The sequence below is a fragment of the Helianthus annuus genome, chromosome 9, assembly GCF_002127325.2.
Source record: "Helianthus annuus cultivar XRQ/B chromosome 9, HanXRQr2.0-SUNRISE, whole genome shotgun sequence".
NCBI lineage: Eukaryota > Viridiplantae > Streptophyta > Magnoliopsida > Asterales > Asteraceae > Helianthus > Helianthus annuus.
In genome coordinates this window covers 25,801,801-25,819,309 of record NC_035441.2, presented here as the reverse complement: position 1 = coordinate 25,819,309, position 17,509 = coordinate 25,801,801, and the positions used below count along the sequence as shown (strand labels likewise).

At 37.9% G+C, this 17,509-nt stretch overlaps 1 protein-coding gene across 1 annotated transcript; it reads left to right on the top strand.

The window, feature by feature from the left end:
• The first annotated feature begins 9,942 nt into the window (after window positions 1–9,942).
• On the top strand, window positions 9,943–10,743 carry LOC110944517 (proline-rich extensin-like protein EPR1). The gene has a single exon (XM_022186177.1). The coding sequence runs from the start codon at window positions 9,943–9,945 to the stop codon at window positions 10,741–10,743; it is 801 nt and encodes a 266-aa protein (XP_022041869.1).
• The last annotated feature ends 6,766 nt before the right edge of the window (window positions 10,744–17,509 follow it).

The following is a 17,509-nucleotide window of genomic DNA, read 5'->3' as shown; positions in this document are numbered from 1 at the left end:
GTTCACTCGTATTGGATACCTATGCCGACATGTATTCTGTATATTCCGTTATAACCAAATTGAACGAATACCGTCCCACTACATCATTCCACGTTGGAAACGAGATGCGCTCCCGTCAGTTGTGCATAGCATATCTAACATGTACTCATCCGACAACAACAAGTTTGCTATCATCAACAATGAAATAATGGATTTAGTTACCCAATGCACAAACTGACTCATACGCAATCCTGATCATCTATGTTCGTTATCTTCTGAAATTAAATGCATTAGGAACTGCATATTCGAATTGTCCCCGTGTGATCCTCAGCCTCGTTCCATCCAAAAAACTGCAAACATCAGTGACATATTAAACATACCTGCAAATCTAAGCACAAGTGTCCATCCTCCTCAAAGTATTAGAAACAAAGGTTGTGGGACCAAAAAACAATGGATTGGCCCTGGTGGTCAAAAAATTAAAGATAAACGAAAGAAAGCTGGTAAACAACAAAAAGCCACCCGTTTATGCAATAAATGCAACAAATATGTATTTGAAAATGATTCACACAACTGCGAGAAAGTCAAGGCTGCCAAACTTGCTGCACGAGCAGCTAAACGTGCTATTGCTATCGCCGCTGGACTACCCGCCCCGTCTGATTCCGTTTCTGATGATACTGATGTTAATCTCGATGACACCGATGATGACACAACCGATGATGATGATGATGATGACAACACTGATGAGTACAATTCTTCTGATTATGGTGCATCTAAAGACCATGCCTGCATGCAAAAACCGCCTGAACCTGAACAAACAACTGTTAGGCGTGAATTTGAGAAAACTCATGAATCTGAGCACACTCTTAGGCGTTCAACCAGATGTCGTAAATCATCCAACCCAACTCGTGATCTTTGATTTATCTATTATATATGGCAACCTATTATATATGGCAACGTATTTGTGACAACAATGCTTACAATTATCACTAACCAATCTGAACAATTTTGTAAGCAATAAAACCTTGTGTTTTATTTCTTTGATTGTGTAATTATCTATAATACTTGCCCAATAACAATCCATGTTCAAATTCATAACCTACACACTTTCTAGAAAGTTATACACAAACTGATACGTAAACATAATCAGTTTAACGCAAAAAACACTCCAGAACATCAACATAAGCTTAACATACCTTAAATAACCTTTACATAACTTAGAAATAAGTTTTGAAAGGTTTGGTGTGCCAAAAACAAGTTTATTCGTTCGCATGGACTATTTGCGTCAAACTGCAAAAATCTGCTGATTCGTATAGTAACATACACTCCGGAACATGATCATAAGTTAAACATACCATAAATATCCTTTACATAGCTTAGAAATAGGCTTTGAGGGGTTCGGAATGAGAAAAATAAATTTATTTGATCGAACAGGAACTAAAAGCGTCAAAAAGTGCATAAGTTTGCATTTACGCGCATATCTTACGTTCTGAACATATCCGGACATCCAAAAATTTTTGCAATCATTAAAATATTTTTTTAGTGATTGGAATGCAAAAATATCATTCGTCGCGTAATTTGGATCGTTTTCGCTTCCGTTCGAGTTTTCGTCGTAATTAACCGAATAACACGACCGTACGACCAAACGAACCGACATTCGAGATGTTTTCAAGCATATTTCATGTTCCCTATGCTTTATCTTAATTGTATAGCCTTGAAATAGGGTTAACGGGGCTTTAAGCATCAAAAACAAAGTTTATAGCTTGTAGGGACTAAAACTGACAATCTGTGAAAGTTATCTCGCGGGGCGCGTAAGCCCACACCTATTCCTACCCAGGGCACGTAAGCCCAAACCTATTCCTACACGGGCGCGACCGACCTGCAGATCAATAACATTGAATCTGGCTTCAACATCTGATTTCAGTGATTTTTACCATGGTTTTGGGATACCATTTGCTTGTTTTTGGACTCCCCTTGTATTAGAAACTATGGGCCACATGTGTATGGTTGAGATCAAGCCTTGATTCTTGCAAAAATACATGCAATGATCTTGTAAATTCAAGGTTCCTATAAATACCCATCAAGTTCATTCTTGTTCCTTGCTCAAAATTGATCTAATCTGCTCTAAGTTGAAGCTAAGGCTTCATACCTGAGCAATTTAGTTCAATTCTTCCTAGCTTGGACCCTTTGCAAGCTTCTTTCACGCTTATTGATGCTTTTCAAGCATGAAAGTCAAATAGTGTTTGACTTTCTTCTTTGACCTCGAATTGGTCAAGTCAAAGTTCAATCGAACTTTGCAACGTGAGCGTAATCACGATGGTTATAGTCCCTTGAGACTATACCTACTGATTACCACGTCGATTAGTCGAAGTGTCGAGTCAAAGTTTCGGTCAAAATACGTATTTATGCGTATTTTGCGACGAAGCTATTTTCGTGTATCAAAACACTCTGTTTTGATATCAAACCTGTTTTCTAACTTAGTTAAACATGTTTTAACATGTTTAACTCGTCACTTTTAGTCTAGTGCTTGTATAGGGTCGTAAATCAAGCGGTCTTGACAACCGCTTAGACTTTCGAACCCAACCCATTTGGTCGATCATTAGGATCCGACCAAGCATATTTTGTGACCATAGTTGTATAGGGAATAACCTTCTGAGGTTATACCTTATGGTCACTTAGTTTAATTAGTTTTATGATAAGTAGTTTATATGCCCTTGGTAAATGACCAAAGTCCCCTTTTCATGCATAATTTGAATTTAAGCATATGTAACTTAAATTTTGTCACTTAAACTGATTATGCAACATATTTAAACGTGTTAGGGCATATAATATTTGTCATAGGACTAGTTAGGCGTCTCAAACGTGCATTTGCGCGAACGACGCGTTAAAGTAGCATAAACTACCTTAAACGAGTCATAACGGGTCGTAAGCACTTAGGATAGGTTTCCGATTTAGAATGTAGGCTTTGTTAAACCATATTATATGAGTTCCAATACTCATTTCGTTTACGAAACCTCATTCAATCCGATCTTCCGAATTAAGTCTGGTTTATTAACATAGTTACCTATATTAAGGTGCCGTTTGATTCCGTGATCCTTCGAGCGTTACTTGGTTGTTATTTAAAGACTTTAAGCAATATCAAGTGAGTACATAGTCCCATCTTTTACTGCTTTCAAATGTTTTGTGGTGATCCATATGTGCTGATACGCTATTTTCATGATTTCAACTACATGATTACACATGCATAGTACTTATCTTTTGACGAATTGAACTATTATCCATCGCTTAAACACTGATTTCCAAAGTTTGTTAGAACTATTTGTTCTTTTATACTATTACTTATACATTCATTAACAATGATCAAGCCGATTTGTAGTACGATATAGCGCTATAGGACTAGACACCCCATTCCTGTTGTATGGAATGTCAGAAACCAAAATTTTAACCAAATAGAATTGCCTTTGTGGTATCTCTAAAGTCTCTAAAGTGTAGTTTGATGCACTAAGGTTTTAATGTATTACCAAATCGCGATATATGGTATATTTCGATATACTACCAACGTGATACTGTTTTGCTAAAGCATAATTTGATATGCTATTGTTTACTAAAGTATACTTTGATATACTACCAAGCCACGATTAGGTATGTTCCGACATACTACCAACGTGATATTATTTACTAAAGTAGAGCTTGATATACTACCGACTTTGCTATTTCATAAACTAAAGTGTAAGTTGATATACTACCAAAGCATAGTTGATATGCTACTTCCAAAACCAAAGTATGATTTGATATACTACCAATGCTTATATTCTTAAACCAAAATATATTTATGATATACTACCAAGTCTATTATTTTAGAAACCAAAGTATATTTTGTTATACTATCTGTTTAACTATTTCATAACTAAAGTATATTTAGATATACTACTTATCCACTTATCTCAAAACCAAAGTATATTTTGTATATACTATAAACCTTTTACCAAAACGACACATTTTAGAAACAAAACTTTTACAAGGATTCATGGCTATTTATGAAAACTTAAAACCTTTTCTTGTGTTATCCAAATCCATGAATCAAATTTACAAATCCTATGTTACTCACAAGCATTTTTATGCTGACGTACCTATTTTCACATGTGTTTCAGGAGCTATTGCATGATGATGCCCGTGACACACTTAGGCGGACTTGGGCCTTAGTGACTTAAAACTATGAAAGACAACTTAATTCATGTTATGTTTCTGTAAATTCTTAGTCAATGTAAACACTTTAATTAATGAAACCAAACTTTAAATGTGACAATTGTCAAAATTCCAGGTATCCGTAAAATTATTAAACAATGATTAGTGCTTAATGATTGTGCTGATTTACAATTAGTGACTTGAATTGCTTTCTGATTATTGTCATATACATACATGTGCATCACATATTGCAAATGACAAATCATTATTGCATGCAAACTTTGTTGATTCAAATGATGCACGAAACATAGTTAGCACAGTTATCAGATAAATCAAAAAAATGCTGACGGAGTTCAGTACATAGACAGACATTGTATTGAGACACAAAATGAGCTAGAAACCAAGTATTACACTAGTATAGTGTGTAGGGAAGTAAGGATCATAAAACTGCCTTCCTAGAGATAGTTTAAGTGCCGGAAAGTGCCTAAAACTCACATAAACTGCAGAATTCTGCAGAAACCAGCAAAATTCAACATTTAAACACTCTAATAGCATGCAGAAATATGGTTAAATGATCCTGAATGCTTTCCTAAGTGTCGGGAATCAAAACTGTCACATAAAGCACACTAAACCGCATAGTTTAGCACCTTAACGAACCAGTAACCAACCGAACAACTGGACACTACCCAAAACACAAGAAGCATTGTTTTAACATTACCAAGCTAGTTATGGTCCCCGAACATCATAACACACTATGTAACATCTAATAACTAAATAACCTAACTAATACTTGATTTTTAACTACATAATCTAACTTATGGTTGCTACCTAGCCTAAGACCCCCCCCCCACCTATAATCGGCCATCATGTGGCCCCCACTTGAGATTTTATTTGATTATTTAATTAGATTGTGTTTCTTCTTTACAAACATAAGAACCACTAGATTTTGAAGTGTTGGAAGATTATAAGAACAACCAAGAGACCATAACCTCTCATTTCTCAAACACTCAACACTTGACATCTTCTCCTTCCCCCTCTTCTACTCTCGGTCGAACACCCATCCCCACACATCCATCATTTTCATTCAAGTTCCATCCATTCTCTACATACTCAAGGGTGTAAGAAGGTGTATAAGGAAGCTTGGAACTCTTGGAAGCTAAAGGACCTCTCACATAAGCTTTTATCAACTTCATTTTCATCTAGTAATCATCCCTAGCCTTGAGCTAGTAGTAAGATCATTCTACTCTTCATTTTACATCTTATTTTGTTGGTTAAAAGAAGATACAAGTTGTTAATCATGATGAATACTAAGAATCTTGAACTTGAAACTTGAACATAAGACGAAAATCATAAGAAAACAAGTTGTTTAAGTGTTGTTATGCTTGTTGATTGTTGATTGCTCATGTTATTGATGTAGATCATCATGTGATCTTGCTAGATAGTGATTAAAGACATAATCTAGCAAGATGAGATGATGATTATGTTAAAGATCAATAGATCATCCTCTTGTAAATCATGAACTTGAAAGTATAAGTTGTTTTTCTTGTAAAGTGATGAACAAAGTGAGTGTAAAGTCTTGTAGATCTTTGATTTTAAGAATGATTTTTCAAGAAATAAAGTTAAAAATACAAAGTTTACTTAATCTTGGTTCTTAAAGAAATTAACCACATTTTTAGTGGTTAATCAAGTGTAGGATCATGTATTTAACAAGAAAAATCCAAGAAGAAATATTTCTAGAAAAATGATTTACAAGTTGTGAAGATCTAATTTCTTAAAAAATGAAGTTTTTAATTAATCAACCACACTTTAAAGGGTAACTAGGCTTACTAAACACACTAGTAAATTACTACACATTTTTTTTTGGTAAATTTTCAAGTTCATGTGGTAGTAGTTAATGCTTGATTTTGGCAAATTGGTAAGTGTAGATTGATTTGTTGTTGATTGTGTTGATTTGTAAAAGAAAATGACATGCTTTGAAAGCATGGAAACCTCCATTTTTAGGGGAAACTATAGCAATTTTTTTTCTAGAAATTAAACACTTAGAAAAACATTTTTAAACAAATATTTACAAGTATATTTTAAACCATGAATTTTCACATAAAGTTTGCCATAATTTTTGTTCCAAAAATTATAAATATTAGAGGTTGGTTTTTATAAATAAAAGTGACTAAATATGTATTTAGGAAATATATATTTAGAAGTCACCATGTGTGTGATTATTTGTATATTATGTGTATTAGTTATATTATTTTAGGACTTGAAATAATATAACCCACCAAATACCTAAAATTACAATCCAAAAATATTACCAAAATTCCAAGAAATTATTCATCATATACAAAGACAATGGCAGGGAATAGTGTTTCCCTACCATTGGTCGAAATGGGCGGCCGCCTCTCCTCTATTTGACCAAACATTTTATTATTTTATATCCACTTTATAATTACGATTTTGCCCCCAGTTTAAAATTACGCTTTTCTCCCAACTAAAAAATATAATAACCCTTTTGCCAACAGCTAAAACTAAGATTTTGCCATCGGTTCAAAAATTACGATTTTACCCTCAGCTTTTTATTTTATACCCGCTTTAAAATTACTGTTTTGCCCCTAGTTTAAAATTATGTCTTCGCCCCCAGTTCAAAATAAAATTATACTTTTGCCCCCAGCTCAAAATTACAATTTTTCCCTCGGTTTAAATTTACGATTTCACCCTCAGTTTAAAATTACTTTTTTGACCCCAGCTAAAAAGAAAATTATGGTTTCCCCCTACCTCAAAATTACGATTTTACCCTCGGTTCAAAATTATGATTTTCCCCAGTTCAAAATAAAAATATGACTTTACATCCAGCTAAACTGAAAATATGATTTCGCCCACGGTAAAAAAATTACGCTTTTACCCTCACCCAAAATTACGTTTTCGCCCCAGTTCAAAATAAATTTTTGTTTTTTCTCCAGCTCAAAATTATGATTTTACACAAGTTTATTATTTTATATCCACTTTAAAATTACAGTTTTTCCCCGGTTTAAAATTACGTGCCTCCAGTTAAAAATAAAAGTATGCTTTTGCCCCCAGCTAAAATTTACGATTCCCCCCTTGGTTCAAAATTATGATATCACCCTCAATTCAAAATTACGTTTTTTGCCCCCGGTGCAAAATAAAAATATGGTTTTCCCCTAGCTAAAAATTAGGATTTTACCCTCGGGAAAAAAAATTGATTTTCCCCCAAGTAAAAATAAAAATATGACTTTGCCTCCAACTAAAAATCGTGTTAAAGAGCTGCCTAACACTCTTTTTACTTTTTCTTTCTAGCAAAACTATGGTACTGTTTTTTTAAATGGTTAAGAATTACTCGGCCATCGCCCCGCAACGCGGGCGGGGCAACACCTACTAAATATACAATTTCTACCCAAAATATTGGAGAAACCGAACAAAGAATATAACTTACAAAATATTCCGGAAAATTAATTCATAAGTATATTTTGGTAATTAACATTTTGGACACCAAGTGACCAAAAATATGATTTTTTACAATTATTATAAAATATATCATTATTTTTACTAGGAGAAAATATTTTATTTTTGGCAAGTAAAAATATATGGTTTACTTGGAATTATTAGAAGATGTATTATTTGTGGGAGAAAATATATATTTTCTTGAATAAATATGAAATACATTATTTTTGGGTGAAAAATAAGTTTATATATATTTTCCAAGTTAAACTTGAAAATATAATATTTTTGAGACTTATATGAAATTTATAAATCTTTTTGCCAAAGGGAAAAATTACAAATGATTTTTCTATAATATATATTTTGAGAATATATATTGATGAGTTTTATTAGAAATATTATTCCGGAAAAGTTAATACAAAAATTAAGTATAAGGATACTTAATAATCACAATGGAAATATGTATTCTCGTACGTATAAATACACACCGGAATACACCACCGATGCTTGGCAAAAACATACAAGGGTAAGAATACGAATACTAATACACCCATCCTTGGGAAGTTATACATATACAAATACTTAGAAGTGTCAAGTTAAAATATATTATTTTAACTAATATTCCAAAACTTTAATGAATATAATTTAAGTTAAAATATTTATTATTTTAACAAATAATTATATGACTTGGAATAATATTAAAGACATAAAGTAACGTAACCCAAAGACACTAATTAATACTAAGTCAAGGCACGATCCGCTCGTCTAATAGACAGTAGTACGTTGTAGGTAGTCGTGCACACTAGTAGCAGCTTGAGTTACGTCGGATTGAAGAACGCAAAACCGTGAGTTCATGTCCCCCTTTTCTTTTAACTGTTTTTATTTTATAACTTCGGGGGTGAAGTACATGTTACAAAATGTTTACAAACGATTACAATTGGTATGGTTACCTAAGGAATGTACTGTTAGATCATGTGAATGGGTAGGCACACTCTTAAGACCATTAATCCTCGTGTTAGGACCGAGGGACTTGAGTGATAGATCTATTTGGGTGTAGCGAGCCCACACCCATATGGACCGGGGTTTGGCCCATGAGGTGACTATGTCTTACAGCCAGAGGCCCAGTACAAAACCTGCTAGGTTTGAGCCTTCCTACGCCGTTGCACACATGTTAATGGCCTTGCAAAACATTAATTGATCTGTTTCCTTGTTTGCTTTCATACCGGGTTTACAAAACATACATACTTACAATGATTACAAAGGTTTATTCGTGCACACATACAAAACACATGAACTCGCTCAACTTTTGTTGATGTTTTCAAACTACATGTATTTCAGGAAATTGAATATGGATCTGGTGGGCGTTTGGAAGTTTCAAGTGATGTTGGAAATAAAAGATGTCATCTGGTGTCTAAAGGTTTGGATTGTGCATCTTATCCTAGATAAGACGCATAGTTCAAAGCCTCGTTTTTATTAGTGTCTTGTGTCGAGTCCTTTTTGGAACTCTAAAACAATTTGAATGGTTGTAATTTGGATTTGAAGTCTACGTTTGGATTTTAAGACAATGTTGTTTGTGATGTTTTAAACTTAAATTAATGGATGAACATCTTGGTTTTATCATATAGTTGTTTGTTATGGTTGAATGCAATGATATTAAGCAAGTCACACATAATCAAGCTTCCGCAAAAGTCAGGGTGTGACAGTTTGGTTTCAGAGCTTTGATTATAGCGAACTAGGATTCCTTCTCGAGTCTAGACTACAATCACTAGGGCTCTCACGGAAATATTTTTACAACATGTTTTCAAGGCATACGCGAAACGCCTAGATCCATGGAACAAACATTTTTACAAAAGAAAAGACAAGAAACACGTTTGCAAGGTTACATTTGTGGTTTAGTCTGGGATAGACTAGGAAGGATAGAAAGGTTTCATGAGGAGTAATGAGGATACATGATTTCATGATACATTGTCTTTGATTGCATACTAAATGATAGTGGTTAATATATGTGCATATGTTATGATTATTCTGTTACCGACACTATGTCTTCATCCGAGAGTGAATTGTCCAACACTGATGACCCTATGGTTGTAGTCTCAGATGACGAGATTGCACCAGAGCCGGAGATCTTTACATCAGATACTGAGAGCGACCCAGATATGCTATCAGACGAAGAGGACGACTTTCAGCCGTTCGCGTTGCCTAACTTTGGAGATGACTTACCCCTTGTTGATGGTATTCCAGACGAGGATCCTTTTGTTGTTCCCATTCCAGTCCATGGGGCATCCCGATAGTGAGCATATTGTGGCACTGATCCTCACTCCTGTTCCTCTCATGGTCATCCCTCCTGAGGATTGGCCTTTTGATGATGACGTTGATCTATTTGTTGATGGTCCTCCTGATGATGCCCATGGTGATGGAGAGATAGATGAAGAGGTTGCTGCTATTCCTCCTCTTGAGATCCCTGTTATCGAGATATCCTCTGATACTAGTTTGCACTCTGTCTCAGATTCCTTTGAGTCTGTGACGTCTTCAGCCTTGCAGACGGTTGGATTACAGCGCTATGCCACAGATTCTGATGATGATACGGTGATGTCAGCTGCACCATCCCCTCCATACGACCCCGAGCATGGTCTTGAGCCATATTTTGTTCCTACTAATCAGCCTGATGTTGCACCTGCTGATCCTAAGCCCATGCCTGATCATGACCCTATTCCTTTTGGTTTACCAGACATTGCACCCCTCATACCTGACCCAGTTCCTACACTTGTTGACCCTCCTTTTATTGAGCCACTTATTCCTCCACCTGCACACACCCCCGCTGATGTTGCTCCTTTTCCTCCTGTGGAGTCCGATGTCCATCGTATTGATTTACCTATCGTTTTCCTTCAGGACATACCCGCACCCCGTCCAGGGGAAGGTACTTTAGGCCAGCAGCCTAGTCATGATCCTTATGTTTCAGCAGCTCATTCCCATATCCCTCAGTCTACACCGTTTGCCCCTATTACTTCTTCACCACTTGACGAGCCATTCCGATGGTTCCCACCGTATTCTATGCCAATTTCAGATCCCTACCATCCCTCTCATTTTGTTGGCTATACACGGGATGAGTTACTTTTATCACTTCAACTTTAGTTTGAGATTATGAGTCGCATGATTTTGGAGCTTGAGCTGACTCCGCATCCTTTACCGTGTCCTTGTAAGCCTGTTTTTGTTCCCCTTCATTCATCACCGTCTCCATTCTCACATCCACCTGCTCCTCTCACTCCTTTCCCAGAGTTTGATGCTCGATTTCTCACCGTCGAGCAGCAGATCAGTTATCTGCTGCGTCATGTATATGAGCTTGAGGAGGAGCTTACGCATATGCGCAGCTTGCTTTTCTTTTCTCCACCTCCTCCTCCACCACCACCATCAGCATAGTGCTTTTGGTTTTATGTAGGTTGCATTACTTTTGATGAGAGCACCACTATTGAGCCGAGCTTGTGAAGCCTTTTGGAGACCGCCTTTTGATTGTATGACTTTTGTAGATTGGTAGACTTGTTGGACAAGGGTAGTGTGACCCTATGTTCCTTTTGATATGATACACTTTGTAAAGCATGTAACAATACTTTGTGGTCGATGAATAATGAAAGCTCAATCGTCATATTCTCATTAAATATGTTGTTGATTTACATGTTTGTGCTATGATTGTGATGCTATATGCTTGCTTGCTATGATAAATGTTATTATATGTACATACTATTTATTATTTAGCGAATAAGACCTGACCTATATAATCTTCTTCTTAGAAGATGCCCCCTCGAAGGAACACTCGGTTGCCCACAACTGAGGCATAATTGCAAGAACGAAATTCATAGGCAAACGCACAACATGAGGCCCTTCGCTCCAAGCACAACGGAGGCACCTCAGGGAATAACCCACCTAACGGTAATGTTTAAGTCACTTGAGACACATTACAATACGATTGGACATTTCCAAGTGTGTTTTGCTAATGCTTTCTGTGAATAATGTTGCTTGTACAGGCTGTACTTACAAGCAGTTCCTGGACTGCAAGCCTCTGAACAATGACGGCACTGGAGGCGCCGTAGCTTTTGTGAGATGGGCTGAGAAGACGGATTCTGTGTTGCGAATTAGTAAGTGTGCGCCAGAGCACCAAGTCACTTACATTTCTGGACTATTCCTCAATGGAGCTCTATCATGGTGGAACCTTCAGGTTCAAACTTTGGGTGAAGCTGCAGCGTATGCATTTTCATGGGATGAGCTGAAAGAGCTGATGCGAAAGAAGTATTGTTCAAGGGCTGAAATTCAGAAATTGGAAACTGAATTTTGTAATCTGAAAATGGAAGGTCCCAAAGTAGCTGAGTATATGCAAAGATTCCATGATTTGTCTCGCGTGGTCCCCTACATGGTAGAACCAGAGTTTAAGCGAGTCGAACGTTTCATCCGGGGATTGGCACCCCAAATACTGAGCATGGTGACTGCTTCTAAGCCTCCAACGATTACTGAAGCCATCGACTTTAGCGTGGCATTGACTGAAGAAGCCATCAGATTGGGAAAGTTTTCGATCACTGAGCAAAAGAAGAAGGAGACTCATGTGGAGTCGTCTGGTGAAAACAAAAGGAAGTTTTCAAACTTCAAGAAGGGTACTCGTGCAAACAACAATGCCAACAAGCGTATAGACGCTAACCCACCAATTGAGGCACAAGCTGGTGCTACCAGTACTGAGAACAGAGGAAAAGGGTATATGGGCACCCTGCCCAAGTGTGATGTATGTCAGTTTCATCATACTGGTCGATCCAGAGTTGGAAAATGTGAAACTTGTGGAAAAGTTGGTCATTCTAAGGAGACATGCTGGTATGGAACCGGACGTGGAAATGGTGGTCAAAAAGGAAATGGAAATGGCAATGGCAATGGTAACCGTGGTGGAAACGGTTATGGGAATAGGAATCAAGGAGGAAACAATAATCAGAGAGGTAATGGAAACCGGAATGGAAATGGAAAGCGGGAGTTTTGGTTGCGGTGATGTAGGGCACTTCAAGCGGGATTGTCCAAAGAATAACCAAGCTCAGGGAAGAGTATTCAACATTGGAGCTAGGGAAGCTCGCCAGGATCCGAACGTAGTCACTGGTACGTTCCCTATTAATCAACATTTTGCATCTGTACTATTTGATACCGGTGCCGATTATAGCTTGGTATCTCTAGAGTTTAAGGATATACTTGGGTTAGTTGCAAGTAAGTTAGATATCCCGTACTAGATAGAACTAGCTAATGGGAAGCTAGTAGAACCTAGTGAAGTGATTAGAGGCTGTATGATAGAGCTTGGAGAGCGGGAGTTTTCGCTAGATCTTCTGCCAGTTGAGTTGGGAAGCTTCGACGTAGTAGTTGGAATGGATTGGTTGTCGAGTAATCAAGCTGAAATTGTATGCCGTGAGAAGATTATTCGTATCCCGATGGCGAATTAAGAGACGATCATGATTCATGGGGAGAAGCAGGATACGCCTCTACGGATTATCAGTTGTTTGAAGGCACAGAAGTTTTTGCGTAAAGGATGTGTTGCCTTCTTGGCTCATATCGAGGACAGGGAAGCCGGAGAACCAAAGCTCGAAGATATCCCTGTGGTAAGGGAATATCCTGAAGTCTTCCCCGAAGACTTGCCAGGATTACCTACGCGACGACAAGTCGAATTCCATATTGACTTGGTTCCAGGCGTCGCACCTGTATCCAAGGCACCTTACCGACTTGCGCCTTCAGAAATGCAAGAGTTGTCAACGCAGCTCCAGGAGCTTCTGGACAAGGGATTCATTAGACCAAGCTTCTCGCCTTGGGGAGCTCCAGTTCTGTTCGTCAAGAAGAAGGACGGTAGTTTCGTATGTGCATTGACTACCGAGAGCTGAACAAGTTAACCATCAAGAATCGGTATCCCTTGCCGAGGATTGATGATTTATTCCATCAACTCCAGGGCTCGAGTTACTACTCCAAGATCGATCTTCGATCAGGTTATCACCAGCTGCGGATTCAAGAAGAGAGTATACCAAAGAGTGCCTTCAGAACTCGTTATGGACATTACGAGTTTCTAGTAATGCCGTTTGGGTTGACAAACGCACCGGCAATGTTTATGGATTTGATGAACCAAGTTTGCAAGCCATATCTCGATAAATTCGTGATTGTGTTTATTGACGATAATTTGATCTATTCGGGGACAAAAGAACACCATGAGCAGCACCTTAGAGCCATCTTAGAGCTGCTAAAGAAGGAGAAGCTCTACGCTAAGTTCTCAAAGTGCGAGTTTTGGTTACATGAAGTATAGTTCCTCGGTCACGTGGTAAATGAGGATGGAATTCATGTGGATCCCACCAAGATCGAGGCGATTAAGAATTGGGAGACTCCGAAGATGCCAACCGAGATCCGACAGTTTCTGGGTTTGGCAGGGTGTTATCGTAGATTCATTGAGGATTTTTCCAAAATCGCTCAACCGCTGACCTCACTTACTCAAAAGGATAAGAAGTATGACTGGGGAGATAGACAAGAAGAAGCTTTTCTGCTGCTTAAGAACAAGCTTTGCGATGCACCTATATTATCCCTACCCGAAGGCACCAACGACTTCGTGGTATACTGTGACGCCTCGCGTCAGGGATTGGGTTGTGTGCTGATGTAGCGACAAAAGATTATCGCTTATGTTTCGCGCCAGTTAAAGGTTCATGAGAAGAACTACACCACGCATGATTTGGAGATAGGCGCAGTGGTGTTTGCTTTGAAGATTTGGCAGCATTATCTGTATGGTACTCGCTGTACAATCTTTACAGATCACAAGAGCCTTCAGCACATATTCGATCAGAAATAGCTTAACATGAGACAGCGACATTGGGTTGAGTTATTAAATGAGTATGATTGCGAAATCAAATATCATCCAGGAAAGGCGAATGTTGTGGCAGACGCCTTAAGTCGAAAAGAAAGGATTAAGCCCAAAAGGGTTAGGGCTTTAGAGATGATCATTCAGACAGACCTCTTGTTGTGTATTCGTGCTGCACAAAGGGAAGCTCTTAAGAAAGAGAACTTAAAGGCCGAATATCTCTGTGGGATGGATAAAAAGTTGATACCCAATGAGGAAGGAACCTTGTATTTTATAGGACGAATTTAGGTTCCGCTTTTTGGTGGTTTTAGAGATGTTATTTTCGATGAAGCTCATAAGTCGAGGTACTCGATCCATCCAGGATCTGACAAGATGTACCAAGATTTGAAGGATTATTACTGGTGGCCAAGACTTAAGGGCGATGTGGCTACTTATGTTGGGAAGTGTTTGACTTGCGCCAAAGTGAAGGCCGAGTATCAGAAGCCTTCAGGTCTCCTGCAACAGCCAGAAATACCCATGTGGAAGTGGGAGCAGATCTCAATGGATTTCATAACAAAGTTGCCCAAGACTCCCAGAGATCATGATATGATTTGGGTAATCGTGGTCCGTTTGACAAAGTCTGCGCATTTCTTGCTGATTCGAGAGAAGGATAACACTGGTAAGCTCGCTGAGCTGTACCTAAGGGAGATAGTAGCACGTGATGGAGTGCCTATCTCGATAATATCGGATAGAGATGGATGGTTTCTGTCAAGGATTTGACAATCCTTTCAAGAAGCTTTTGGTTCTCAGTTGAATCTGAGTACAGTTTTTCACCCACAGACGGACGAACAAAGCGAAAGAACGATTCAGACGCATGAAGATATGCTACGTGCTTGTGTTATAGATATGGGTGGCAGTTGGGATACTCATCTGCCTTTCGTTGAGTTCTCCTATAACAACAGCTACCATACAAGCATCCAAGCTGCACCATTTGAGGCACTCTACGGACGCAAGTGTTGATCGCCGTTATGCAAGGCAGATGCAGGTGATAGACAGCTGGTTGGTCCCGAACTGGTCCAAGAAACAACAGATAAGATCATGCAGATCTGAGAGCGCATCAAGGCGGCTCGTGATCGACAGAAATGCTATGCGGACCAAAGACGAAAACCTTTGGAATTTGAAGTGGGTGATATGGTTCTGTTAAAAGTCTCACCTTCGAAAGGTGTGGCACGCTTTAGGAAGTGTGGTAAGTTAAACCCACGTTATATCGGACCGTTTAGAATTTTGGAAAGGGTTGGTTCTGTAGCATACAAGTTGGAGCTACCAGCAGAACTTAATGGTGTTCATGATACATTCCATGTATCTAATATGAAGAAAAGTCCAACACAAGAGACAGTGGTTATCCCTGCAGATGAAGTTCACATTGACGACACACTCCACTTTACCGAATAACCCGTTGAGGTTACAGATTGGAAGGTTAACAAGACTCGGAGGAGTAGTGTTAAGCATGTCAAGGTTAGATGGAATGCACGTCACGGCCCAGAGTTCACTTGGGAGCGTAAAGACCGCATGAAAGCAAAATACCTGCATTTGTTCACCAACTCCCCTGCAGCTAGTAGTGAAGCTTAATTTTAGTACGAAATTTTCTTAACAGGGGGGAGAATGTGACAATTGTAAAAATTCCAGGTATCCGTACAATTATTAAACAATGATTAGTGCTTAATGACTGTGTTGATTTACAATTAGTGACTTGAATTGCTTTCTAACTATTGCCATATACATACATGTGCATCATATATTGCAAATGACATATCATTATTGCATGCAAACTTTGTTGATTCAAATGATGCACGAAACACAGTTAACACAGTTATCAGATAAATCAGAAAAATGCTGACGGAGTTCAGTACATATACAGACATTGTATTGAGACACAGAATGAGCCAGAAACCAAGTATTACACTAGTATAGTGTGTAGGGAAGTAAGGATCATAAGACTGCCTTCCTAGAGATTGTTTAAGTGTTGGAAAGTGCCTAAAACTCACATAAACTGCAGAATTCTGCATAAATAAGCAAAATTCAGCATTTAAACACTCTAATATCATGCAGAAATATGGCTAAATGGTCCTGAATGCTTTCCTAAGTGTCGGTAATCAAAACTGTCACAAAAGGTAACATAAAGCACACTAAAATGCATAGTTTAGCACCTTAACGAACCAGTAACCAACCGAACAACCAGACACTATCCGAAACACCAAATTTTCACTAGAAGCATTGTTTCAACATTACCAAGCTAGTTATGGTCCCCGAACATCATAACACACTATGTAACATCTAGTAACTAAATAACCTAACTAATACTTGATTTTTAACTACATAATCTAACTTATGGTTACTACCTAGCCTAAGACCCCACCCCCCTATAATCGGCCAACATGTGGCCCCCACTTGAGATTTTATTTGATTATTTAATTAGATTGTGTTTCTTCTTTACAAACATAAGAACCATTAGATTTTGAAGTGTTGGAAGATTATAAGAACAACCAAGAGACCATAACCTCTCATTTCTCAAACACTCAACACTTGACATCTTCTCCTTCCCCCTCTTCTACTCTCGGCCGAACATCCATCCCCACACATCCATCATTTTCATTCAAGTTCCATCCATTCTCTATATACTCAAGGGTGTAAGAAGGTGTATAAGGAAGCTTAGAACTCTTGGAAGCTAAAGGACCTCTCACATAAGCTTTTATCCACTTCATTTTCATCTAGTGATCATCCCTAGCCTTGAGCTAGTAGTAAGATCATTCTACTCTTCATTTTACATCTTATATTGTTGGTTAAAAGAAGATACAAGTTGTTAATCATGATGAACACTAAGAATCTTGAACTTGAAACTTGAACATATGACTAAAATCATAAGAAAACAAGTTGTGTAAGTGTTGTTATGCTTATTGATTGTTGATTGCTCATGTTATTGATGTAAATCATCATGTGATCTTGCTAGATAGTGATTAAAGACATAATCTAGCAAGATGAGAGGATGATTATGTTAAAGATCAATAGATCATC

Coding starts and splice junctions, on each gene's coding strand:
- LOC110944517 (XM_022186177.1), top strand. CDS start 9,943: ATGGTCATCCCTCCTGAGGATTGGCCTTTTGATGATGACGTTGATCTA.